General features: G+C 36.9%; 2 protein-coding genes across 4 annotated transcripts in view; both read left to right on the top strand.

Moving 5' to 3' along the window:
• Positions 1-1,317: 1,317 nt before the first annotated feature.
• Positions 1,318-8,044, top strand: Alg-2 (Apoptosis-linked gene-2). Its single transcript, XM_071586657.1, has 5 exons — positions 1,318-1,416; positions 1,594-1,676; positions 1,764-1,870; positions 1,989-2,257; positions 6,769-8,044. The coding sequence occupies exons 2-5, from the start codon at positions 1,618-1,620 to the stop codon at positions 6,868-6,870; spliced, it is 537 nt and encodes a 178-aa protein (XP_071442758.1). The 5' UTR covers positions 1,318-1,416; positions 1,594-1,617; the 3' UTR covers positions 6,871-8,044.
• An 11,087-nt stretch (positions 8,045-19,131) lies between these two features.
• The window catches only part of BtbVII (BTB-protein-VII), a 57,199-nt gene continuing 48,400 nt past the window's right edge, over positions 19,132-27,930 (top strand). For all 3 annotated transcript variants that reach the window (XM_071586626.1, XM_071586625.1, XM_071586628.1), the window contains exons 1-4: positions 19,132-19,583; positions 20,860-21,000; positions 21,087-21,342; positions 27,090-27,322. In XM_071586626.1, the coding sequence (XP_071442727.1) occupies positions 19,413-19,583; positions 20,860-21,000; positions 21,087-21,342; positions 27,090-27,322 (801 nt within the window). In that variant the 5' untranslated portion in view covers positions 19,132-19,412. The remainder of the gene's footprint in view (positions 19,584-20,859; positions 21,001-21,086; positions 21,343-27,089; positions 27,323-27,930) is intronic.

Raw genomic sequence — 27,930 nt, 5'->3', positions numbered from 1 at the left:
ACAGATACTTACTCCAAATTTTCCAAATGACATTTCCGTTTAAAGGCGCTAGCTGTCTTATTACTAAAGAATGGTAACCACGCTCTCCGCTATGAACATGCACTACCTCTATCTCCATGCTCCTTACAAAGAGGAACATTATCGAATATCTTAGTGAAGTAAGGATCTTTCGATTTACTTTCCCATGGGAAAACGACCTCAGTTTACAGCAAAAAGGAAATGAGTTGAGAGAGGCGGTTTTTCTTTGGGAATTCATTTTTAATTAATCAATGGCAATTGACTACCTGCCTGCATAATTTTGTTAAAAGTTAGACTACTTTGATCGAACTGATTTTATTCTTTTGGCGATACGCTTGGCGCCTAATATTTTCATGATGCGTCCTGGAAAATATCCAAGATTGAGGAAAAGAGGAGTCTCGAAAGCTCCTCGTTGGGAAATTAATGGCATAGACTACTGCGTTAGTAGTATCATTGAAGTGGCCAAATGAGAACTTCTCACCCAGGAGGAAAGAGAAAATACCTCCTGGGCACTCTTCCATCTCCCTATTTTTCGGAACGCATTAATTTTCTCTGAAAAAATGACCAACAAAAATATTCTTCGCAGAAATAGTTGAACCCTTTCCCCTACTACGGCCATACTAACATCAACATTACTGAAGGGCAACTCTTTAAGGTTGGCACAATTTTGTGCTTCTATTGATTGTATGAAAAGCTTCAATAAATAAAGTCTATTGTTTATACTAGTACCTGTAGTTTTCCAGAGGACAATCGTGTGATTACATCACCATCGAGGGTTATCAAATCACAATAATGTCGCCATGCCTACCTAGTTATCGCAATCTGCTTTTTTGTATAAAAGTCCTTCCCGAGGAACTTTGAGAAAGAAAATGGTCTTCATACCTCTGAGGGTAATTACATGCCGAATGAGCTCATTACATATTTACTCGGTCAAATCTGGAAAAGAAATCTTCAAAATGATTAATTTGGTGGTTTTGATAGAACTTCATTGGGTACTTAATCAGGACCATCATGATCATTAGACGGTGCTTGATATGGTGGCTCTGGCTCCTCATATGTTTCCCCGGGTACCGATGTTTCTAAATGAAATCTTATCTAATGAAGTTAAACTTATCTTTCCATTCATTCTACTAAGATGCAGATTAAAGCGAAATTGGGTATCACCTGTGAAGACACTATTCCCCGACCAAATGTTGGCGCACAGCGCTTTTTTTTGTACGCGGCCATTCGGAGAACATTGAAAAGCGGGAGAAAAGTCAGTCTCCCCTCAGCGTTGTCTCCAAACCTTGTATCCACTATCTTCAATTCGTGTGAACATCGAGACCACATCGCGTGATTGTGTGTTAGCTCGGTGTTTCAAGTTTAAAGAGGTGTGACAATTTCATCATTTTTCCCAAGGTATTATAGTTTTGGTGAATATGTTGAGGGCATTCTTTAGCATCATCGGTTAATTCGAATGAATTAACTTAAATTAATGACATGGATACCTTAAAACCATTTGTCGTCTGCAGAGATCGCATACATATCTACCGTTTAGTATTTTCCTAGCAAGTCATCTAACATTTTGACTTTCAGATCGAGTAGAAATATACGTACGCCATGGCCCAGTTCGCATCCAGTATGCCAAGCCGAGAATTCTTATGGGACATATTTCAACGGTATGTGAGTTGCCTACTCATACTTCGTCAAAGTTGCCTTTGTGTCGTCTGTTTTCGAACAATATTGTATTTGTCGTTTACTTATAGTGTTGACAAAGACCGCAGTGGATATATTTCCGCAAATGAATTACAGCAAGCTCTTTCCAATGGTACCTGGACACCATTTAACCCAGAAACTGTGAGGTTAATGATAGGTAAATATATTGTGACCTTGTTTAAGTGAAATGCTATCGATAACGTATTTATTATGAACATTCTTTTAATTTTCGTATAAATTATGGATGTACGTATAGGTTATGAACTGTTTTCCAGGAATGTTCGATAAACAGAGCCGAGGAACCGTAAGTTTCGAAGACTTCGGGGCATTGTGGAAGTACGTGACTGACTGGCAAAATTGTTTTAAAAGCTTTGATCGTGACAATTCCGGAAATATAGATCAAAATGAACTAAAAATTGCCCTAACAACATTTGGCTATCGCCTTTCCGATCAGTTAGTTGGTCTGCTGGTAAGGAAATATGATAGGGCAGGAAGAGGAACAATTTATTTTGACGATTTTATCCAGTGCTGTATTGTACTTCACGTAAGTCACTCTTTTTGTATTGACCGATTTTATATATAATTGGATATTCATAATAATTCTCAAAATATATACAGAGAAATTCACGGGACGTGGAAATGTAGTGGATCGAACGCATTGATTTGAGGATCCCAGTTTCCTTTCCGGGGACGCCTCTGGGAATCCTTAGCTTCGTCCAAGCTGTGCTAGAAGCCACAGGCGTCTCATGGAAGGGAACTGGCTTGCCTTGTTACCCTGATGTGTACCGTATGTTCCCATCGATAACGCGCACCCAGAACTTAGTTCGTAGTAGAACTTAGAACGTAGTTCTCATGAATGTGTATAGATACCGCGCGCCCAGGGCTCCATAGTTATCTTGAACGTGTATGGAGGCCGCGCATATGTATATACAAATGTATGCGCGTAAAAATTTTACATAGTGTGTGTAAAAATATGTCTATATCGTGTGTGTGTGGGTGAAAATACGCAAGTGTTTGGATTTTTTCAATTTTCATTGCATAACGCGCATCGTAATTTTTTCGATCATCTAAACATTTTTGTATATTATCGCGTTATCGATGGGAAAATACTGTAAATTTCACATGTCGCACAGGGCTAAGTATTGGCTGAGCTCTCCTCGCTTATCAAAACAGACCTTTGGATTGGTAACTGTGATTTTAAACTGACATTCAATGAGTTCTGGAGTTAGTTGCACTCCTCTTACTTTCATGTATGAGACTGCGATTCAGCCACTCGCATTGAAAAGTAGTTTACAAGGAGAGGAAATCCCGATTTACAAGGTACTCTGGTTTTAGTACTTGGTGGGCTCTTATCAAACGAACCTTCGAGTCGATTACTGTGATTGATTTTGAGAGATAGAAGGTGGTACTTGTGAAGGTAGTGAGATTAGATGCATTAGGGAAATACTGCTATTATTGGTAATCTAGCAGTTAAGGTAGGTTTTGGATGGACACAGCTACCAAATAATTCTCCTGTCTCTCCTAACAAAACCCAACTAACATCCTATTCTACAATAAGCCCCCTTCAACTCTGTATACTTGCTTCTTCCATTCCGTCCAACATTCCTATCCCTGTCGTGTCCATTCTCTGCTTACTTAACCTTCTCTCATCTATCACAGTCTTCAATATCCCATTGCCAATTAACATGCTTTGAATCCATTTTTCCTGTCTCTTTGCGATTTCTCCCATCAGTCATCTCTCCTCCCTCTTCACAGTTTCTCCTTTGTTTTCCTTGCTGTCCACTTCACCTTCTCCATCCTTCTCCACACCCACATTTCAAAATCCTCCAATATATGCCTATCATCCTGCTTTAATGACCATGTTCCCATGCCATATGTAGCTACGTTCCATATCAAAGTTTTACTGAGTCTTTTCTTAACATCCTCGAAGTCCCTGTCATCAACTTCCTCCTCCTAGTGAAAGCCTCTTTGCCTAGCTCAGTTCTTCTCCTTACGTCCCTACTACTTGGACCACGCTAATCCAAAACATTTCAGAGATATGTAAACTGTTCTACCTGCTCTAGTTTTTTCCCTCCTATTTTAATGTTAAGCTTAGCCTCTTTCTTTCTGGAAAATTGCATAACCTTTATTTTATAAATATTGATTATCATTCCAAAACTATCAAATTGAATTTCCAATTAACTCAATAATGCTTGCTACCCATTGGCTGACTGACAAACTAAAGCTTGGTCATCAGCAAACCTAACTGATATTATGAAGTTCCGGCCAACTTTCATTTCTATCTCCTGTTCTTCCCATCCTCTTAAATCATTTACTCTGCATATACGTTGTACATCACCGGGTAATGGGCAACCATGCTTTGCACCGCTTCCTAACACTGTCCATCCAGGCTCTATATTCTGCACTCGCACCTGAGCAATCTGAGACGTGTACAGGTTGCGAATTAGCCTCATATCCCTCCAATCTATTCTTATTTTCTGCAATATACTCATTCGTTTTTCCCAATTCACTCTATCAAACACCTTTTTGAAATCTACGAAACAGGCAAATACCTCCTGGTTGTGTTGTATATTCCTCTCGATTAATAATCTCATTACTGCAATGGCATCACGCTTACCTCTCCCCTTCCTAAACCCAAACTTATCATTCTGTAAGTAATCATTTACCCTCCTCTCTATCCTTTAGTTGATGATCCTGAGAACAACTTTAGCTGCGTGGGATATCACACTTATTGTCCTGAAGTCCTCACATGATGTAGCCTTTAACTTTTATGGAAAAGGAGCTAACACTGATCTCACAAAGTCTTCTGGCCTGATGCCTTACTCATAGATTCTATGAATCAATTCATATAGACTCTTCCTTTCACATTTTTCTAAACCTTTTACTAGTTCTGCAGGAATGTTCTTTACTCCCATGCCCTTATTTGATTTCATCTGCCTCTATGACCTTTCTATCTCATTATCGAGTATGCTTGGACCTAAGCTCTCTCATCTATTTTTGTAATCATCTCGTTCTTCCTTGTCCTTTTCCCCTTAACGGTTCCTATAGCTTCTTTTGTGGCTTTCAATATCCCTTTATTGATACATTCCCATTTTTGTTCTATAGTACTCTGCTCTATACCGTCATCCACGGTTCTCTATATAGCCTTCTCATATTCCTTCCTTGTATACCCATTTAATGATTCTGCATTCCATTTCCTTTCCGCTGACTGTACCTTATCTTTTTGAAGCAGATAATTCACTTCATAGCAACTATATTGTGGTCCGAGTCCGCATACACTCCCTGAAACCTGTGAGAATTGATTGCATTGTTCCTGAATCTGTGCCTTACCATAATATAATCTAACTGATACCTTTCTGAGTCATGTGGCATTTTCCGTGCGTACCTACTTTTATGTGGTGTCTAAACCAAGTGTTGGTGATGACTAAACCATGTCTCCTACGAAACTAAATTGCTTTCTCTCCACGGCCATTCCTCATACCTAAACCATGGTCCACCACCTCATCATCGTCTCTTCCTTTGCCTCTTGTAGCATTCTAATCCCCCATCACTATGAAATGTTTCCCTGTAGGAAGCCCCGGTTATGGTCTCTAACTGATCGTATATCACATCAACTTCTTCCTCCTTATGATTGCTTGGTAACATGTATAACTGGACAATGACCAAGTTTGCCGGTTCTGCTTTTATTTCTACTAGTAATATTCTATCTGTTGCTTGTTCTATATTTACTGCATTTCTTTCTAACCCTTTATTCAATGTTATGGTAACCCCTCATTGGCTCTCGTCCCTGCCGCTGTATATTATTCTATAACCATAACTCCAGTAATCCCCACTATCCTTCCATCTCACCTCACATAGACCTATAATATCTATGTATCCCCTTTCCATCTCTCACTTAATATTCTCTAATTTTCTGTCCTCAACATTGTCCTAACTTTTCAAGTTCCATCTCTAACTAAATTGGTCTTCTTCTTCTGCATCTTCTGTCCTGCTACTGTCTCTTTTGTAAGGGTTTTATGAGATGATGACTATGGAAGCCTTGCTTCTCACGCTTCCGGGCACAACACATGGTCGATTGGGCCGAGTACCATAGTTGCCAGGACTCGTATGATCTATATTGTCTATCATTATATTCTTGGAAGTAATAATTGAGGTGGTTTCCTGTTGCCTTCCTCAATAGTGTTTTTAATGTGACACCATCACTCAAAGGCCACCCCACTGGGATCTTTTGCCTTTGCAGCTGACTCACTGAGAACCAATACTGCACAAACTAATATTATTATTATTATTAAAAATACACATGTGGTAATAGACATTGTCAGGTGGCACACAAGTCCCAAATAATTTCAAAAGATAGTACATAAAACCAGACTTCAAAACACAAATCTCTTTAACAAAACAAGTGAATCCCCATCCCATTTACAGCCATTAATCAGCAAGAAAAAAAAAGATAAATGAAAAATAAAATTACGCTATTACATATAATATAAAACACCACACATCAATCAAATTATTACATATATGCCTTACATCTATTCTTAAAAGTATACACTCTGTTAGGAAAGGGCTCGAATATTTTTGCAGGTAAGGTAATATTCGCTCACACTGTTGGACTATCTGACATAAGTGAGCCTACTGGGAGCAGTTATCATTGCTCCTGCCAGTATAGCTGTAGGGGTCATCAGAATGCCCTAGCCATTCAATCCATGTAAAGGGGAGGTTTGGGAAAGTTCAACACTAAATGGTGGTCCTTCAGAAGTGAGAGATATCTGATGGTTGTACTGGAGAGTAGCTAAGATATTATGAAAAATAATAGTTTCAGAAAGGTTTTTTTACTAAATTGATAAGGTTTCATGGTGATCCCCCTAGACATTCTCTTCAGTGTCCCAATTTTAATGGATTCATTTTGGATGAAGAGGTACTGATGGACCTATATTTTAACATAATTTTTTTTAGCTCTTATTCTACTTTTAAGCACTGATGTTCATTGCATATTATGATGAATGTGACATGAATTCATCACAATTCTCATGTGGATTTTTTTTACCTTTTCAGACATTAACATCAGCATTTCGGCAGTATGATACTGATCAAGATGGATTTATAACAATTCATTATGAACAGTTCCTATCAATGGTATTCAGTTTAAAAATGTGAATTCTAATATGACATTGCAGTGGTGGATTTGTGTCTCAGGTTTTGTCCTTCAAACATTTTTGAATTTTTACATCTTAAATACTAGTTTTCATTGGTTAGCTACCACCTGCCATTAAATGAATTGTAAAGGCGGTTGGAGAAAGGTGATACATTTACATTTTTACAATGTGGACTTTTATCTTGGTGCTGAGGCCTCATTTTCATATTTTAAGAAATGCATATGTAAGCAAATATTTTTCAAATATTGGCACAAGTAATTTTTGATATTGACCATTAATATTACATGTCACTGAATAGTGGGCTAAAATAAATTTAAATGGCATTATATTTCTATGAAATGACTTGTTGATCAGTATTTATAAATATTACTTATAGCTGCACTGGTATCTCCACTTTAGTATCGGAAGTAGGAGAACATTTTTTGGCCTTAAATTCAGTTTATATATGAATTGGTCATTGGTTGAATAAGGTGTGTCTGTAGGCATTGGCTTGGAAAACTGAAATGAGATCAATTCCTCTTATGAGGAATGAAATACCTTCCGGTGAAGCCTCTAGATGGAGATTCCACTGTTGCTGGCAATAACTTCCATTTTTCTCGCACTTTTTTTATCTTGCATGAAGGAATTGATGTATGTATTACATGTTTAAGAAGTTAATACTTATAAGTATTTGAAGTTAAATAATGCTAACAGCTTTTATTGAAAATTGAACAATTACTACTTCATGTGTAACATTATTTCTTTATTCAGTAGCTGAGAGTTTGTTGTGACACTTGTCACAATATCATTCCATGTCATTAATTTTCTTTCACCTCTGTTATTAAAACTCTCTTGGGTGGAAGTAAGTGCTTTCAAGTCATGTAAACTTTTTTCTCTAAAAAACACCGTTCTCTGTCGCTATTGTATAGATTTTATCACTGTCCACTCTTAGTAGCAAGTTAATAATATTCTTTTTAGAAATGATTGTGCTATTGTTATGTATGTATGTATGTACTTATTGCCTCTTCTTACACTTTTATACCTCTCTTAGAGTACCATATTATCTATTTATAGAAATTCATTAAGTCTGCAGGAGTGTATAAACCTTAAAGAGATAGGGTGACTGCATTTATAGTTAACACTGAAGTATGAGATCTTGTCTATTTGGGCTTCCTCAATAAAAACCACCAAAGGTATTGCCTTTGCTAACTCCTACCAAATTCCAATTATCTGGTAGTAGTAATTTCATTAAAGTATATATTTATTACAGTGTATGATATTCTGGAAGGACTTCGCTTTTTGGGCACTTGGGATACAAGGAACTTAGACTATTTTTGAACATTATTGATAGATTTTCTGCCCCGCGCACATCACATAATATTCTATCTTGTGATTTCACTTTATCCATAAGTCCCTTAGGATGGAAGTCTTTGATTTTCATCATATCTTGCTAAAAGATTTTCATTGATGCATTCCATATTGCTGTACATTTTTTGTTTTTTTTTCATATTTGTGATTTGTTATTAATATCATAACCTCAGAGAACTTCCAAGCACATGGAAGATTAATCATATTTTCTTATCTAGAGCATACACTATCTCTATTGTGATGCTTATATTTTAACTGAATTCATTTCATTCTGCTTATCTTTGAATTCACGGTGGTTTGTGTGTATAAGTTTTAAGTCTCTCAGCCCAAAGCATCACCAGTATTTTCAGCTTGAGTATAAGTGGAAGGCATGGAAATGATAAATACTTAGCATGAATTTAAAATGGTAATAAATTATTAAAGGTTCATGAAAGTTTTTAAATATATTATGAAAAATGTTTAGATTTATTAATTTTATGGAATATTAATGCTTTACAAAAATGCTCAGTAGTCTGTGTGTGAAGCAGAACCATGTTAGTCAAATGTAGATTTTCATCCTACAAAAATGGCAGTGATGAAATCAATAAAAAGTTATACATTTGTAAAATATGATTCTTTAGGAGAGACAGCATGCCATGTTAAAGCTGGGAGTTTTTTCCCAATTGCATAATCAGTACATCTTGGGTCTTAACTTTTAACGCCTTGTGGTGCATAAGAAGTTCTTGGGTAATATATTCTTTTGTCTTTTGTGTGCCAATGAAAGTATTAATTCATTACGAATCAGTTTCATTTTTAAGGTGTCAGGATATTTTGATGCAGGAATTACAAAATTACCTGATGAATATTAATTTGTCACACCGTATAATTCTGAAGAGGTTTTGATAATGTTTGTGGCATACAAGAATTCATTGAATACAAAGTCGAAATTTTGGTGTAACATCGGAAATCATATCAATTTCATCTCCGACAACATGATCATCAGGTGAGATGTTCATACCTATTCGTTGGTTTTGTTTTTAATAAAAGTAGTTGCGATTGCTGAAATTGGTGTGTGTTGGCAGTTGTGATTGATGAAAAATTTCTATTATTAGATTTGCAATTAAAGGTAATAATTTAAATATATATTTTTGATTTATTTCTATGCATGCCACTTTATACTGGATTATATAAGATTTAAATAATTACCCATGTAACTATTCAATTTGTAAAAATCATCAGCCTTGACTGGAATGTTTTATTTAGCTCTTAAGAGATTGTAGTGGCTAAGACATCCTGGATGTCTCCTCTACCCATCACAGGATAATTATTGTTTGGGAATACACATTTCTGGGTGAAATGAAATGAAGGCAAATTTGTTTTTATCTGGATGTATATTTAGGGGAAACATCTTTCATTGATATCCTAAAATATAATCAAAGATTACTTGCTTATGATGAGCTATGGGACCATTTTTAGCTCTCTTAGTTAACTCATCTGGGACCTTTCTGATGGAAATAAATGGTACCCATGCTTCATACCTACTTTTCTAAAAAGTTATAGTTCAAAATACTCTAAATTAATTTTTACAATTTTGCAAATTTACAATTTTGTTTTAACAACTTTCAAGTTGATTAATAGTTTTGAGAAATTGGACCCTTTGATTATAATCTCTAATCTTTTTAAGTTCCTTAATTATTATTAATTAAATAGGAATTGAAAAAAATTGAAAAGTGTTCTTCATTTCATGTTATAGAATCACACCACTCACTGATAGGAGAGGATCACAATTTATGAGAAAATTGCATTATGGATGACAGTATCAACGGCGTGCATAGTAAATCTATTATTGCACCCTGGGTTAAAATTAAGCATGCAGTAAGTTGTCCCTAATAATGACACTTTATAGCCAGAAACTTTTAATAACCTGAATTCTGTTTGTTCACAGTTGTAGTATTATTTTCTATTGTTAAGAGTGTAGCATCTAAGCCACATCATATTTATAATGGGAAAGTTTTTACATTAGTAATTCCATGCCCTATATATATTTCCATTTTGAAATGATGATTTAGATTGTTTTATTATGAAGCATGAGAATATTTCAAATATGAGGATGTGGGCTTTCATGAAATTCTAGGATGCAAATGTGTATGAACCAAGAATAAGACCTTTGAGGCACTATTTTGATTCTGCACTACCTGGGTTTAATACATGTTTGAGACTCTTAAGTACACAGTACCCAGGTTCATTAGGGAAAGGTGACAGTTATTTGTACATGATGAGATAGGTTTTATTGTGGTAAGACATTGAGTTCTAACAAGAAATCACTTAAAATTATCTGTTTTTTGTGGACAGAGAAAGATGGTAATCGAACTTGATTTTATGAACCAATTTAAATATTCCTTGATAATATTTATATAAAGCCTTTACATGCCTAAGCAGAATATTCTAAATGCTGGATATTATTCTGAAATTTACCTGTACATAGATTTCCCTGGGTAATCCTGATTTGAGTCTTCACATCTTAAATACCGTAGTAATTAGAAAACAATGCAGGCAACCTAATGGGGTTGCAAAACAGAAGAACAGTTCTCGGGAAACAAACTGAAAATGGGTAACTGAAGAAGGAAGGGTTTCTTATGCTGATCTAAAGAAGTCTCCAATAATCTGAAATCAAATGACTCTACTGAGATTTTATTACAAACCCATCAGAAAAGAACACAATAAATTGTTGATGTAAACTAAAAAGAACTATAATGCGTTGCTCATTAATTCTTCCAAAAGTCATAGTAAATCTGCTTGGCACTTCATTAATAATGCAACACAGCCCTAAAAATTTCAGTTTTTGAGCATTGAGGCTGTATCTCATAATAATGCTCTTACTACTAACCAATATGATATTGGTTATCTACTGAATGAAAATTTTCTCAATTCCATAATTGGAATGCTAAAAAGCTTAAGTCACCAAGGCCCAATGAACTATCTCAGGATGTGCCTCTCAATGCTAGAACTATCTTTCTTCATCATGCAGATGACAGAGAAATTGGTAGTTCAATTAAAACATAAGCAAGAAGCACTTGGTTGGATATGATGATATACCATGAACTCTACTAAAAGACATTGATAATACTTCAATATTCCATGTTATTGCACGTTTTGTCTGTGGGTTTGAATGTGCAGGCACCTTCCCAAATAGGGAAAATTACTTAAAGTATGCCCAGTATTCAAAGGGCTTCACCCAAAAACATGAATAATTTGAGACCTATTTCTGTACTATCTTTTTTCTCCGAGATTCTGGGGCAAATTGTGTACAATAGATTTTTAAACTTCTTAAGTAAACCCAATATTATTTCTAGTTATCAATTTGTTTTCATTAAAAATAAACAAACTGCAACTTAAAAATTCATTCATGATATTCTACTTGAACGTAACAAAAGGAATAATGTAGCTGGTGTTTACTAAATGGTAATCTGTATGACTGAAAAGGCTGATAATTCAGTACTACAGAGGAAAATAGAATATCTGGGACACCAATGGATGAAATCTTTTCTGACCGGAAGATCACAAAGAGTTAAATTACACTCAGTTGAATAAAAATCATTTGTAATCTCTAATCCTATGATGATAGAGATAGGTGTCTCTCAAGCATCTATTCTAGGTCCCCCTACTTTTCCTTTGATACATAAACACCCAAATTATTTTATTTGTGGATAATTGTGCGAGGGTAATCCCAGAAGTACCTGACCCAACAAAGAAAAATAAACTGAAAAAAATTTATTTTGCAACATAATTTCCTTTCAGCCCTGTACACTTTCCCCAGCGATGTTCAATAAGTTCGATACCTTTTTTATAATAAGAACTGTCTTGCTGCCATTAACTGCCCTCATCACTTCTTTACAGTTGGAAAATCTATGACCACCGAGCCATTTTTCAAGTTTGCGAACAGAATATAGTCTGAGGGGGCTAAATCTGGCAAATAGTGTGCATGGGGTAGCAATTCAAACTTTAATTCATAAGTTTTGGCCATTGCAATAATGGATTTGTGAGCTGGTGCATTGTCTTGATGAAACAACACTTTCCTCTTAACCAAATATGGTCGCTTTTGCTTGATATCTTCACTCAAATTTTGCAATAAGTTCGCATAATACTCACCGTTGATAGTTTTCCTTTTTTAAGACAGTCAATGAAAATTATCCCCCCACATCCCAAAAAACCAACACTATGACCTTACTTTCAGATGAAATGGTCGTTTTCTTCTTTTGAATCCATTGTTTTTATAGTTCTTTTGTCTTGGGTGTGAAGCAATGGACCCATGTTTCATCCATGGTTATGAAACGGTGCAAAGATGGTTTTGCTCGAGTGTGAGGAAACACGGCACCCATCTTGCACACTGCTTTCTCATGTCCAAATTTTTAGTTAATATGCAATGTACCGCACTTTTTGAAATGCCTACTATGAGTGCTAGCTTGCGCAATTTCAGTCTATCAACTTCCAGTATCACTTTGTGGATTTTCTTCACTGATTCCGGATGTCACCTCATTTGGTCAACCAATGCGATGCTCGTTTTGACAGCTCATACGGCCTCGTTTAAACTCTGCCCAATATTTTACTTTTGTAAAAGAAGGAGCAGACTCACCCAGAGTAGAATCCAGTTCAGCTTTTATATTGGTTGGGCTGAGGCCTTTCAAATAAAAGTATTGTGTCACATAACGATGACCAATTCTCTCCATTTTCACAAATTCACTAAAAAAGGTTCACCATTGATGGCTGCTGAACAAATACTTAATATTACTTAACAGCTTGGCGTCTTCAAACTTGAAACTTATGCTTTATAGATTGTTTACTTTCTAATAGAGTGATATTTTTCAAACAACTACCGTCATCTCTAGGTCAGGCCGGGTACTTCTGGGACCACTCTCGTAAATTTATGCAACTCACCTAATCTCCTACAAGAACCCATGCAGTAGTTCAAAGTAAGATTGACTGTATGAATAAATGATGTGAAGATAATTTTGTATTCATGAACATTGAGAAAATTTTAATCGTCCAATTTCATTCCCATTGAAGAAAAATTGTAGTCTCCCCACTTCTGAATGTTTATGGGTTCTCTCCTTAGTCTTCTACTGTGACAAAATTCTTGGGATGCATATCGATAAAAGATTATGTTGGGAAACTCATGTTGATAAAATAAGCTCTCTAAAGTTGCTGTGGGTTGGTAGCTCCTGAGGAAAATTATGACTGGTTAATAGTATGGAACATCTGAAGTTTATTGTGCATACATTCACAGTGGACTGATATATAGATTTGACATGTTGGGGCCCTCAAATCACTCCATGCAGCCTTTTTAGGCTGCAAAAATGGGCAGTGAGAATCCTAGGTAAAGTTCCAAGGGCTTGTAGTGGTAGACTTTGCTTCAAAAATTTTAACTATAACCTGTATGTATATTTTCCAACAAATTATTGTACAGCAAAACAAAGCCGTGCCCAATTTGAAAACCAATTTTGATGTACGAAGGTATAGCACAAGAGAGAGCATTGTTTTGAGGATAATTGCTCACATCTGCGCTATGTTTGCTAAGAATCCTTGTTATGCTGCTGTCAAATTCCTGAAAGCATTGCCTAGAAAATTTAGGGAAATAGCAAATTTGTTGTCATTTAAATCTTAACTTTATCAGTACCAGTGCGAAAATCAATTTTATATTGCAGATGAATTAATGTCTCTCTCTGTTGATAAGTAATTTTAATCTTATGTAAGCTGTTACTGCTCTTGTTTACTTCTTTCTTTTTTATTTGTGACTGTCATATGTAGTAGCAATGTGATGTGTTTCATACATGTCTCAAACGTGTGTTTTAGGAAATAATAAACATCAATCAATCAATATTTTATAGGTACATGATTCACCAAGATAATTCTGAGTATTAATTTTCAGAGGATTTCATCAATTATCTCCAACATCAACTTCAGGTACATGAGAATTAGTTCAGTTGTAAATTTTTCTTTTATTCATTCCTCTGTAAAAATCAATTAGATGAATATCATTTGATATTTATATGGCCTATGTCATGGACTTGAGCTTTGGTATTTTATGAGCCATGGCTGGAAATAAAAATGTTAAGCTTAGTAACAGGTTTCCTAATATGAACCTAGAGCATTTGAACTTAAACCTCCTGGTAGCCTTTTTGGGCTTAATGATATCATGAAAAATTGTCATATTCAAAATAAATTGTGAGGGGTGGAATTGCAAGCAGCATTTAAGGTATAGACAACGTTCACCTTAGTGCGGGTAAGAGGAACTGTGATGCATATTCAATTAATGAAATAAGGACAATTTGCACTTTTCCACAGTTAATTTGACGTGCGACGCATTTCAACTCACAGAGTCATCATCAGGTACAAGGGTTAATGATGACTCTGTGAGTTGAAACGCGTCGTACGTTAAATAAACTGTGGAAAAGTGAAAATTGTCCTTATTTCATTATGATGAACTTCCACGACCTCAAGCCTGAATCTTTTGAGCATATTCAATTGTCAATTTTAACCAAGCTTATGTTTTAAGGGAGAACAACTATTGATTGGTGCATCATGAGTTACAGCAACACTGCTACCATAGCAGGGCATTGTTTAAGCATGTGCACTTGATTGACCAAGTTGCAAACCTATAGTTTGGTTTTACCTGCAATCGTGTCTGACTGTGGCATATGGCAGGGGTGTTGGCACACAAGCCTTTTATTGTGTTAATGTGAAATGTTAATAATGGGAAAGATGATATTTTTAAGATTTTGGGATACTTAACCCGAGCTAAGCTCTGATTGAAAATTATGTAAGAATGTAAAAGTATTATTCAAATATCTCAGTTTAAGTGTCTCATTTGGTCTCCTAATGTATGGAATGACTCATCACACACTTCCAAATACTTTCTCCAACTTTGTGACATTTTTCATATATCTGGTGGATCTTCTTTGAACGTATGTTGTCGTTAGTGGATATGGTTTCCAGGTATAGCATACTAAAATTTGATATGACTAAGTTATCATAGCATCTATCTTTTATTTTGCATTAAATGTTTGTACAACATGTCTGGTTAGGCAAAAATGTCTTCATAGTGGACTTTTATCATTCTAATGTAGGGGTCGCCTTAGAGATTAGAGTTAAGTAATAGGTATTTCCTTATTAAATGAAGAACACTATGTACATCACAGAGAATAGTGGAAAAATGCATTGTGTCCTTTATGATCTTCCACAAAGTTGAGCCGCAAACAATGGAATAGATATCTCCTTAGAAATCTCCTTTCCATCTAGTTTCTGTTTAATATCGTTTCCTTTTGGTCCAACATGATCATCACGTGACGCAAAAATCAAGATTTTATTCTATTCCCCAATCTTTCCATCAATGCATGTTTGAGGTATTTTCTAAATTGCTAGAGAGTAGCCGACCATCAGCGTATCAGAGTATTATTGCATCTTTGCTTATAAATATTCAGTCAGCAAATCAATTAATGCTGTTACTTGTATGGGCAATTTTCAGTATTCTGTTTTATGAAGATTTGGGCACTATCACATACTGGCAAACACATTTAGGGTATCCACCTGTCTGGCAAAACTCAGGAGTTCTGGCATAAACCTGGAAATTTGTGATCATACATTTGGATTTTCTAAAATCTTTCTGAATATTCTGTGTAGCGCTCAAGCTCATTTTCAGTGTTCCTTGCATGCAAGAATAAGTGTTAATTATTTAAATAAGTGCCTCTATTGTAGCTTCAAAGTCTTCAACCCAGGCTCACATGGTACTAATTTTAATGTCTATGGTTTGTAAAATTCACGCATGTGGGTTATTGGAGTTCGTTGGGGGTGTTCAAATTATCTCATGGATTTGGACTTAAGGTCCCATGGTTAATAGCCAAGTGGTTTATTCACTGGGTTATCATGCCATGCATTTTTCCTTCAGAAAATAGAAAAGGCAGCAAAATCCAAATTATGAGTAAATCACAGTAATTCGACCAACTGATGAGAGATATTTTCAGCAAATGTCAATTATATTGAGTAATATGGCAAACGTTAAATACAAAATGCAGAATTTTATGGAATATTCACTGTCTTACATAGTAATGGACTTCCAAACATTTAAAAAACTAAAGATTCAGAAATTATGTGAAAACATAGATATTTTCAAATCCACCGCACAATCTCAGAATAGTATTTATGGCTTACGCATCATCAGTGTTTCTTCTTTTGTAATAAGTGGCGATACATGTCATATCACAAACAAGTAGGTACAATTTTTACCTATATGCCATCCAGGTTGCATTATTATTATTTGTATTCTAGGGACACTGGAATAATTTCCTCAAGTTGTCTACACAGTCGAGTTCCTCCCATGATTGTCTGTCTTCAAGTAAACCTGAATAATGACCTGTTCGTTGGTTGTGATTTTTTCTTGGTTAAAATCTATGCTACTGCTAGACCTCTAATCTTCTTTTTGCTTAATGTCACTTACCCCAACTCTGGCTCTCTTCCCCTCCAATAAATATTACTTTGTAAATGTTATTCCAATAATCCCCAGTATCTCCTCATTTCCTCTCACTCAGTCTTAATGTAGACTTATTTTCCCTTTTCATATTCTAAATTACCTATTCTCAACCTAGGCCTAACATTACTAGTATCTATGGTGAGTCTTGGTTCTCTTCCGTCTTTTCTCCTTATTTTAATTTGGTTGCAAAGTTAGCTAAATTCCTATAGCCAAGAAAAAAAGTTGGAGGCTCCTATAACATTATCTCTGTCAGCCGGTGACCATCAATGGGAAGAGAAAAGAGTTTGACAGCAAAATGTCAATACCGTAGCACTGCTCAATGTCAAGTGAGTGATCACGTTAGTGGGGGGGGGGGAGGGAAGGCGTAGCAATGTGGGATAGAGAGATGCATTATTAGGCTGGCTGAAATAATGTTATAGGAGCCTTTCTACTTCTTTTTTTAGCTATAGGAATTTACCTAACTTAGCTTTCCCAGCTAATAGCTCACACGTCGTCTCCCTCTTGATTTGGCTGATAGGATTTCGTGTGATGATACTGCAGTGGCCTTGACTTCTGCATTCCCAGGAATTATGGTTGGTATGGCCGGCTAAGTTCAACAGTCGCCAGGATTTATTATTCTCATATTTGCGTCCATCATTGCCTGGAAGAAATAGTTAAGGTTTCTTGTCACCTTTCACAATAGTATTTTTAATGTTACCCCATCAATTGAATGTCGCCCTTATTGGTGCCAAGTTTCCTTTACATTTGTTTCCTGGTGGAGTAGATGTTGCTTAGACTATCTTTCATCTTGATCTATGCTTTCAACCTAACTGGCATGGGTGACCTTAACTGGGGCAATCACCATTGCATCTGCCAACGTAGCACTAGGGGTCACCAGGGCCAGGCAACCCCGAGGGGTTGGAAAGGAAAAAGGTTGTTCTCATGGGGAGTGGTTACAAATCCGTGGACTGTGTTTTCTTTCTCAAAGGCAACAATTATGCCTCTGCAAGAAAGTGTACCCCTCCCCTTGTTATTTATTGTATGGAAGCAAAACGGTATCCCTGGATAAGAACTTATGCATTGACTATGAAGTATTTTATGTGTGTGTTCTAATGTAGGGCGAGGAATTAATTTTGATTGGCCGCACCAATAACAGAAGTTTACTTCGCCAGTTTGGTCATGACCAAATAATAATAATGACTATCAAGGAACTGGATGAGAGTGGAACCCTGAAACCTATAAATTAGAGAAGAGTAAATGATTTGAGGGGAAGGGGTACACCAAGAATCATTGGTGAAAGTGACTACATGAAGATCGGGTATGTTAGGATTCTCAGGAATGTGACGGCATGCAAAACCAACTAAGTTTGAAAGTACCAGGCAAAGGAAGTGGAAGAAATGACATTAGTGGACGATTTTTCCTTGTGCCTACTCTAAACGGGAGTGGCGTGAAAGTGGTGTACGTCAGTATATATATTTTGGGACATGGCTTAAAAAGATTGTGTTAACTTTAATTTTTTTCTTGTGTGTTGTCCTATAGCCACTAGGGAATGGAACTTTTGTTGTATCTCGGACAAAACTATTGAAACAAATTATCCAATCATTTCATAGGGATGGATGTTCGCCGGTGGTATCACTATCTAAATTGTAACTACGTTTTAAGTAAGGTGGTAGGAGAATTTTTTGGGGTTTTCTTTCGACATTAAATGGCTGCTTCTTATAAATCAAATGTTCATTCATAGAAGACTTTTAAAAAAATGAATATGTTGGTCAGTTCCTAGCAAATTCAAAACTTCATAAAAAGAATGCAATCCACGTCATGACGTATTTAAAGCGACACTCCCCTCTTTGTTTATCATTCATACAATTATGGCTACACGGCTGAACTTACGATAAAATGACTAAATCTACACGGGTATTAATTAACAGAAATGCCCAATTTTCATTAGCCCCCACGTAAGTTCTCCCGTGAAATAAATGGGTGTCTAGTATTTTATATTTAATCATGAATATTTAACTTTCTTACAATATTACTGACCTACTACAGTAGGTCTCAGATGCAGGCGTCATCTTTCACACCTTAAGGGCATAAGAACCATTAAAAAAAAACAATCACCATCTCGCCGACATGTAACTCTCTTTGTAACTTACAATCGATATCAGAAAGACCAACCCCTCATACCTAAAAATATCACCTTTACATCCGTCGACTTGAGTTATAGGATCAGAATTAGTCAAGTCAAAGACTTTTGCTTCATAACTCTCTATATTGAACTATAAAAATATTATGAATATCTAAATACTATTTCCATTTTTCAAATTATTTTATTTAATCATCACTCCTTGCAATTAAGTAATCTCTCAACTGTGGAGTTGTGTTCGTTTGCATTTATGTATATCCTGCTGCTGTAATGACGTCACGTTAAATTTTACGGGCGTCATACTCTCAGATTGGGTAGGTCTATCAATAAAAAAACAAGGCAACTCAAGTAAATAGAAGGTATCGTTACATATTCAACAACGTCGTCCGGATGCAGCATTAATAGTTCTAGTGTTCGTTTAGTTTCACAGCCATTAACAGGCATTTCAGAGCGTGTATAATATCAGTTTATAATGGCGGTTTTTTAGTAAAAACTGAAAGTTATCCAACTTGCCAAGGAGTACCCTATCTCCGTGCTGATTTAAGTGCCGTGTCGTGGAGGTCAACTTTTAGTTATGAATGTCCAGCAATTTTGCTTGAGGTGGAACAATCATCAGCCGAATTTTGTATCAGTCTTTACAAATTTGTTGAATAACGAGTCGTTGGTGGATGTGACATTGGCAGCTGAAGGAAGACAACTTCGTGCCCATAGGGTTGTTCTCTCAGCATGCAGCTCCTATTTTCAGGTAATTTCGGAAAAGACGCCACTGAATGAATTTCTATTACGCCAGTTCCTATTGATTTTATATTTAATAACGTTGGTGTCCATTCTTGACAGATATCGATTAATTTCTTAGTTTTTGTGAAATATGTAAATTTGATGACAGTTGATTTGCACGAGCATGGATGTGTTTGTGAAGGTTGAATTTTGACTTTTCTGCGAATAAATGCGCTGTAAAACTATAGTTAGACTTACATTAACTTATGAATCCTGTAATATATGTATATATGCATATGCGTACATTATATATATATATATATATATATATATATATATATATATATATATATATATATCTAATCTATGTATAATAATGCCATTATTGGTGTGATATTTATCTCTTCCGTAAGATAGGCGTTAGAAATACCCTAGTAAATTGTGATAAATATTATGTAGCATAATTATCACTTTATAAACGGAAATTGTTAAAATATTAAAGAAGTTTATTTTCGGGTCATTATTTTAGTACTTGTGGAAGTCTTATTTCCGGCCTTAGAACCCTAATGCATAAATATATATTGGTGCAATTCAGAATTTATTTTCATTATTGATAAGATGTGAAGTTAAATTTGCCGGCAATGTTTTGGCGCACATGCCAATCGTTTTTATAACATTAATGACTTTCCCTTTTTTCATTGTTATAGTTGTCACTTAAAAGTATGAAAAAATTGGGGAAGAAAGATATGGCTGAATATTTTCTTCATCGTGAAAATATTCATTTGTATTGCATGCAAATCGTGAATTTAGTGATTCATTGATGTTAGAGTGCTTTCCTTTGACGATGTTCACTTCTGATGTATAATTAATTCTGAATACATTTTATGTGTTTGAATTTTAATAATGTTGAAATGTAATTCATTACACATTTGAGGAAGATATTGCTTAATTGTGTAACCTTTATCCCTTGAAGCAAATTCTTTTTTAATAATTTCTACACTAATGAATAAGAATGCAACTGCTAGTTACTCAAATCTGTTCTGCAAAGTAATTGGTAGATCTCACTATTCCCCCTCATTCATTGAAATTACAGGCCAGTGTGCCTTTGTGAACTTCCAGTAGTGATGTATGCCACATGCTTCGAAACACTCTGCATAAACATATGTAGGTATTTGGAGGAAGACTTTCTTTCTGTACTTGCTTAGTTGGCAATTCTGTCAACAGTCAACCATAAGTTCCAAGGCGACTTAAATGTTTCACTTTTCTGTTATTATTATTTTATTGAATCGCTATCTCTTTTACAGAACTTATTTGCAGCCAATCCTTGTCAACACCCTATTGTCATTCTGAAAGATGTAAAGTTTTCGGACTTGAAAACAATGGTGGACTTCATGTACTATGGAGAAGTCAATGTGTCCCAAGACCAACTACCATCAATTTTAAAGGTTAAAATGTAGAAATATGTTGAACAAATTTTTCATAGGTGGCTTTATTTCGCGTTTTTTTTATGTCTATGGCATTGCTTTTCCAGACAGCAGAGATGCTCATGATAAAAGGCTTAGCAGACTTACCTAACATCCACAAAGGTGGAGGGGTAATTGAGACAGCTGCTATGCTTGTGAAGCATGAAGCCAGTGCAGCAAACATTGGGGGTGATACACAAACATGGATATCAACTGCTGATCCTCATATTAGGAGTGGTTCTCCATCTCGTACTTCATCTCTGACTCCATCGATTCTTAGGCGGAAACGGCTCAGAAAAAATTCTACTGGGTCTGGCTCTACTGGTAAATATAAATTATTCAAAAGAGGACTATTATTTTTTCTTCAAAAATATTGTCCTTACAATTTGTTAAGGTTGTTGAATTCAACATTATCATTTAATAAAATCCATTGTTCTCTAGGGACAATAAAATTTACTTTCTTGATATTTTAAGTTGTGTAATTGGCAGGATTGAAATGTTGATCTGTTATCCAGACATTAAAAAGAAATATGATAGGTTGTAAAGAAGTGAAAAAGGTTTACATTTTGAATGAACCATAACTGATTCCAGTGTTTCTACTGATGACTGCAGGCCTCCTCAATGTATTTTAAATTACTTACATTGAACTGTGGACGTTTTTGATTCAGAGCTTTCTAAATTTTATTCAATTTCAATGTTCTTTTTAAGCAAGGTTATATGCAATGGTGTGACTTGATGGAGTTTCTTCATGGTACTAAATGAGAAAAACCCATAGTGAAAATATATGGGAATCTGTGGAACTGCAAAGTTTTCTTATTTTGTCATCAAGTGAGATAAAATTCTTGCGCAAAATCTTTCTTGCCATCTAGGTGTGTATTAAATGAGTAGCCATGCCTGTATATCTAAAGAGATATCATGCGTTGAAGAATATGGATTACTATAATATCCTTCAAATAAGGTCATATTGTCGTTTGAGATGTAGGGAGGGAATCGGCCAAGTTAGTCTAAAGCTTTGGATAATTATAGTAAAATGTTAATACTCAACTATGGCTTTGGTCAGCTCAATGTTATTAAAAGCTTCTAAGAACTAGAAAAATAAATTCCAGGAAGATACACCAAAAGTGTTGTGAATTTCCCTTTTCATTGTCTTCATTTTATCCATTGTACTTACCGACTGAGACAGCAAGACCATTGTACTGCGAAACTCATTATTCAGTTTAATTTAGAGGAGACCCAGAAATTGTCATTATTTTACTCTATGAACCCATTACAAGGTGATCTACTGGTGGTATTAATAAATCTGTTTCAGATATGTTTGGTTTGATTCATTTAGAGATTTTATTTTACTGATTGGCGATATCTATGGTAGTATACACTGCATCTCTGTTATTGGAGTCAAACGTAACAGCATGTAGTGTGTAATGGCTATTGTTTAATTTCACCTTCTGTCTATTATTATTATATTACGACTATCAAGTGGTCACACCAATCAGGATATATGCAATGCCCTAGTTTTGACGGGTAAGAGGATCACTGTATGCGCCAGGTGGCAATTTTGGTTTACTGGTGTTTGAAAATTTGACTGATGGAAAAATTTTGGGAAGCCTTGGAACAATGTGTCCAAGGAGATACTACAAAGAAACAAGAATTGTTGCCTAATTTCATGCTATATTTGCTCATATTAGCCTTAAATCCTCCTCTCTATATTCTGTACATTTTCAAGAACTGGCATTTAATGAGTCCTGTCAAACTAATGGCAGGAAGTAAGCAACTGAGTCTATCTAATATTCTATGTCCTGTTTTTACATATATCAACATTACCATTTGACCAGTTTGTTAGAATTTTCAAGAATGTTGGGAACATTATTGTGCTGATCTGCACTCTTTTTGTCTGTGAGAAGGAAGAGATAAAGCAATTATTTTACTTGGTTGTCATACTCATGAAATGCTTATGGCTGTTTTGCATAATGCTTATTTGTGTTCTGAAGTCAAGGTTCTTAAAATTATATGGTATAAAAGTGGGAAAAACATTTTTTCAAGATAAAGGGATGAAATACTAGGATTATCCTTATAATACTAAAGACAAATTTAAGAGAAACTGGAATCAGTAGAAACAAAGCAAGCATTTGCGCATGTGCACCAAGAGATTTGGTTTATGTAAAACAATTAATTTGAGGCTTTGCATGAAGTGAGCATCCAATATCGTTGAACCTGATTTCAGGATTCATAGTAGTATTTAGGGAAAGCAACCGACAGCTTAGGTCATTTGCACTGTTAGGAATGGACAGGAAAGGAAGAGGGGTGGAGAGAAATCCAGTGATATTATAGGCCTACTCTTAACGAAAGGCGCCAAGGGGTCCGCAGCGAAATATCCGACTGACTGCGTAGTCACTCAATGTGCCCGTTACAAAACACCTCAAGTAGGGTTCGGGCTACCACTGAAAAATATCTGCAGCCACCGGGATTTGAACCTAGGCTCTCTGGGTGGAAAGCCAGTACATTAACCACCACATCATCACGATCCCCATTCAGTATTGATCTCATTACTGAAGTAAGCATAGTGTAAAACAGTCTTATGTTTCAACTTTATATTCTTTCATATTCTAGCAGTATCCTCCATTTCATCATATGCAGCGTACTGGAGCCTTTAGTATTGAAGTGACTCTGATGTCCTTTGTACAGTTAACAATTCAGAATAGAATGTGCAATTTCTCAACTGGCAAATTGAGCAGGTTTACTCTGCCAAATGTGGCTGTTATTTCATTTTATTTTCATTTCCATTTAATTTTGAAAAATGCTTCCACTAAAAAAGAAAATAGTGTTCCTCACGGTTAGAATTTGTGCTTAGTGTGATATTCAAATATTGGGGGTGATACCTTTAATAAAAGGATCGAGATAAAATGAAAGGTATTTCGAATTTGTGTATGGATATTACCAAAGACTTACGTATTTGATGGAATATAAGATGAACCTTTTTTCCATAATTATAATTTTAAAAATGTCTCACGTTATATGGGAAGGTTTGGACTCAATGGGTTCAGATTCAATACTAAATGTTTTTTTAATCCCAGATGGTCCGTGCTACCTCTTTAAAACTCCATTATATTTTGATCATTACATTCACTTATCCCTTCCGTTGCATTACAACCTTGACATAGTTGAAGGGCTAGTATGTTCTGATGACCCCTAGAGCTTTGCAGGTGGGAGCAATGATATTGGCTCCTGGTAGGGTTCACACATGCCAGATAGGTCAAAGGTTAAGAGCCAGATGGAAGGTAGTCCATGCAGCATCTGTTCGTCATTGAGGTGGCTGCAAAGACACGTGACCCCAGTGGGGCAGCCATTGAGTAATGGTGTCACGTTAAAAACACCACTGAGGAAGACAATGGGAATCCACCTCAGTTATTGAGAAAAGATTTTGTGTTTTCCCGGCGTATCAGCTGCGTAATTTCCTCTCGGGTCCTCCACCGGGTTTCATCGTCCATATTGGCCGACGTTTCGATGTCGGACTTGGAGTGCCGTGTTGTCTTCCCTTATTCATCAGGCTAAAGGGATTTCTGACGAAGAAAGTTTTCCGGGGGAAATAAGGCATCTAAAGAAGACTTTCCTGCAGAATGGCTACAATGACCGTGAAATATCAGTGGCCCTTAAAAGGTCCTTGGAGAATCGTGTTAACCAAACACCTGACGACAAACCCACCACCGAGGCCCTTCTGCCATACGTCTCGACAATCTCCAGAAAAATCTCCCGACTATTAAGGAGATTTGACATCGGGACAATCTACAAACCACCAAATAAGTTAAGAGCACAGCTGGTCAAAGCTAAGGACCCCATTGGGCTGAAGACCCCAGGAGTGTACCAGATCCCCTGTGGGTGCGGTGAAGTCTACGTGGGTGAGACGAGCCGCACGGTAGAAAAAAGGCTGAAAGAGCATCAGAGACATCTCAGACTGGGGCAACTGGAGAAATCAGCAGTGGCGGAACATTGCTTTACTAAGGACCATAAGATAAGGTGGGAGGGGACCAAAATCTTATGCCGATCCAACGGACACTGGGACCGGCTCACTAAGGAGGCCATCGAGATCCGCCTCCAAAAACATAATTTCAACAGGGACTCGGGATTTTTCCTGAGCAACACGTGGAAACCGAGCCTTAGAGTAATGAGTGAAACCAGGAACCACGGGCGGCCAATGGGAAGGCGCCCTGATACGGACCAATCAAATGACACCTGATTGGGGGAAAACCATATATACATGGGAAAAAAGAGGCAAACGGCATTCAGAAGCCCTGAAGATGATGACTGAGTCGGACATTGAAACGTCGGTCAATATGGACGATATAACCTAGTGGAGGACCCGAGAGGAATTTATACAGCACCTCAGTTATTAATTCCAAGATTTTTATGATGGATAATATGGAGAAAATAAATCCTGGCAACTACAGGGTTCGTCCGGAAAATAAGTGTACTGATTTTTTCCCGCCGCTCCAGGCGCGCCCAGCACCGCTCTGACGGGCTGCGATTGGAGGGGGGTATGTTGGCAAGCGACGCTGAAAAAGGCAGTCGGCTCTGAGCTGTGGTGTAGTGAGGAGCTCTGTTAACGCGAACCTCCACGCTCGACCCACGTCACGGAACGCGATGCCGAAGTTTTTGGAGCAGCGTTATTCCATCAAATTTGCGGTAAAGCTTGGGAAATCGTCTACTGAAACTGTCGGTATGATTGACCAGGCTTACGGGGAGTCAGCCATGTCCAGAAACATGATCTTTCGGTGGCACAAGATGTTCGTGGAGGGCAGAGAAGAGGTCGACGACGAACACGGCCTGGACGCCCATCAACGACACTCACCGACGGAAATGTGCGAAAAGTTCGCGATGTACTGAACTCTGATCGTCGTCTTAGTGTTCGGATGATAGCAGAGCAGTATAATGTGCCAAAAACAATAGTGCAAGAGATTATTAGGGAGCAATTACAGATGCGAAAAGTTTGTGCAAAGTTGTTGCCGAAAGTGCTCAGTGATGATCAAAGACTCAATCGTTTGGAAATCGCGACACAACTTGCGGATCACTGCAAAAATGATCCACATTTTTTAGAGAACGTTGTTTCGGGCGACGAGACGTGGATCTTTGAGTACGACCCGGAGTCGAAGAGACAAAGTGCGGAGTGGCACACCCCATCATCACCCCGTCAAAAGAAAGCTCGCATGAGCAAATCTCGGATCAAGGCGATGCTCATTGTCTTTTTTGACAAAAGGGGAGTCGTCCACTACGAATTTGTACCTGAACGACAAACTGTAAATGCTGCATTTTACGTCCAAGTGCTCGACAGGCTTCGAAAACAAAATCGCGACACAACTTGCGGATCACTGCAAAAATGATCCACATTTTTTAGAGAACTGTTCTGTTCCCGAAGATAAAGAGGAGTTTGAAAGGAACGCGATACGGGACTTTGGACGCCGTCAAAGAGGCCGTGACAACGTGTCTTCGAGAGGTTCCCGATGATGCCTTCGCTGGAGCGTTCCACGAATGGGAACGCTGCTGGAACAAGTGTATCGACTCACAAGGGTCCTATTTTGAGGAATATTAGCTTAAGATATGTAAAAGTGTAATAAATTTTTTTTCCTGAGCTCAGTACACTTATTTTCCGGACGATTCCTGTACGACACTCAGCTGAGTGTTGTGCCAGGCAGCAGGAAAGGCAAGGCTTCCACGGTCGTCATCTCACGAAAGCCTTGCAAAGCAAAACCAACAGCAGCTGCTCAGAAGAAGACCAAATGAGTTGGAATAGGAACTTGGAATTATAGAATGATGATAAGAGCAGGAAAATTAGAGAATATGAAGCTAGAGATGGAGAAAATACCTACTGAGGCATGCTTTAGATGGAATCAGAATGCACACAGAGTAGTGATTTAGATTTTCTTTGGTAATATGATGTAAAATTTTATTTTTAATCACCACTTAAGCCGAAGGTCATGGGTCTCAATACCATACAGATATATTTTGTAAGGGTGCTTTTCTGAACCTCATCTGGTCAATGTGTGGGAGGTTATTAGCCGCATGGTTTAACTATATTTTAGATCGGACATCCGAAGATGCTGGCACAGATCTTCATGGAGAGTCATCCCCCACTTCTTGCAAAGCTCCCTTATGTACTGAAAGAAGTGGAAGTTTTGGACCGGGAGAAACAGAAACCACCGGAGGCCTAAGTAGTGGTGGTGGCTCATTGCGAAATAGCATTCAAGGAACTAGTACTGATTCTGAAAGTGGACCACCAAGAAATTCATCCCAGGAAGGAGACACAATGAATCTTGTAAGTAAAAGGTGTTTTATTCCTTAAATGAAAAAGTGAGACTGGCACCAAATGCAAAGGCAATAGAAAGTGTAATAGTTGGTAGACAGGTTGTAAGTGGATTATTGATGGCCATTGACAACCCACCTACCTAATCATTTATTTATTTAAACATGCAGTTACCATTTATAGTCAGAGCATGGGAGGCATTTTTTTCCCTCACCAGTGGTTTCCCAGGCAGATGTGGTCTCTAAAAATCATGCAGCTTTGGTGAACCTGGGAAGACTAACAAATCAGTAGTCCTGTGCCCTAACCACTGGACCACCATGTTCGTGTGTGTGTGTAGATGCAAGCCAGAATAAAATCTTGTATTATAAATTCTCCATTGGTAATAAATTCATCTCAAAAACGAACTAATTTTTTTAAGATTGTCCTGGCACAATCTTTGAGGAAAGGGGGGGGGGGGGCACTGGAATGGGACAATTAAAAAAATTCTTCAATGTGATTTAAGCATCGTAAAAATTTGAATTAAGCATAACATCTAATATTTCAAATTTCCATGTATATGATACTAAAAAGAGTGATGAATTTAGTTGAAACATGCTTACCAGATTTCCTTTAACTTATAA

This window comes from Hetaerina americana, unplaced genomic scaffold (genome assembly GCF_022747635.1).
Source record: "Hetaerina americana unplaced genomic scaffold, ioHetAmer1.1.p SCAF_24, whole genome shotgun sequence".
Classification (NCBI taxonomy): domain Eukaryota; kingdom Metazoa; phylum Arthropoda; class Insecta; order Odonata; family Calopterygidae; genus Hetaerina; species Hetaerina americana.
This window is presented reverse-complemented; position numbering and strand designations above follow the sequence as displayed.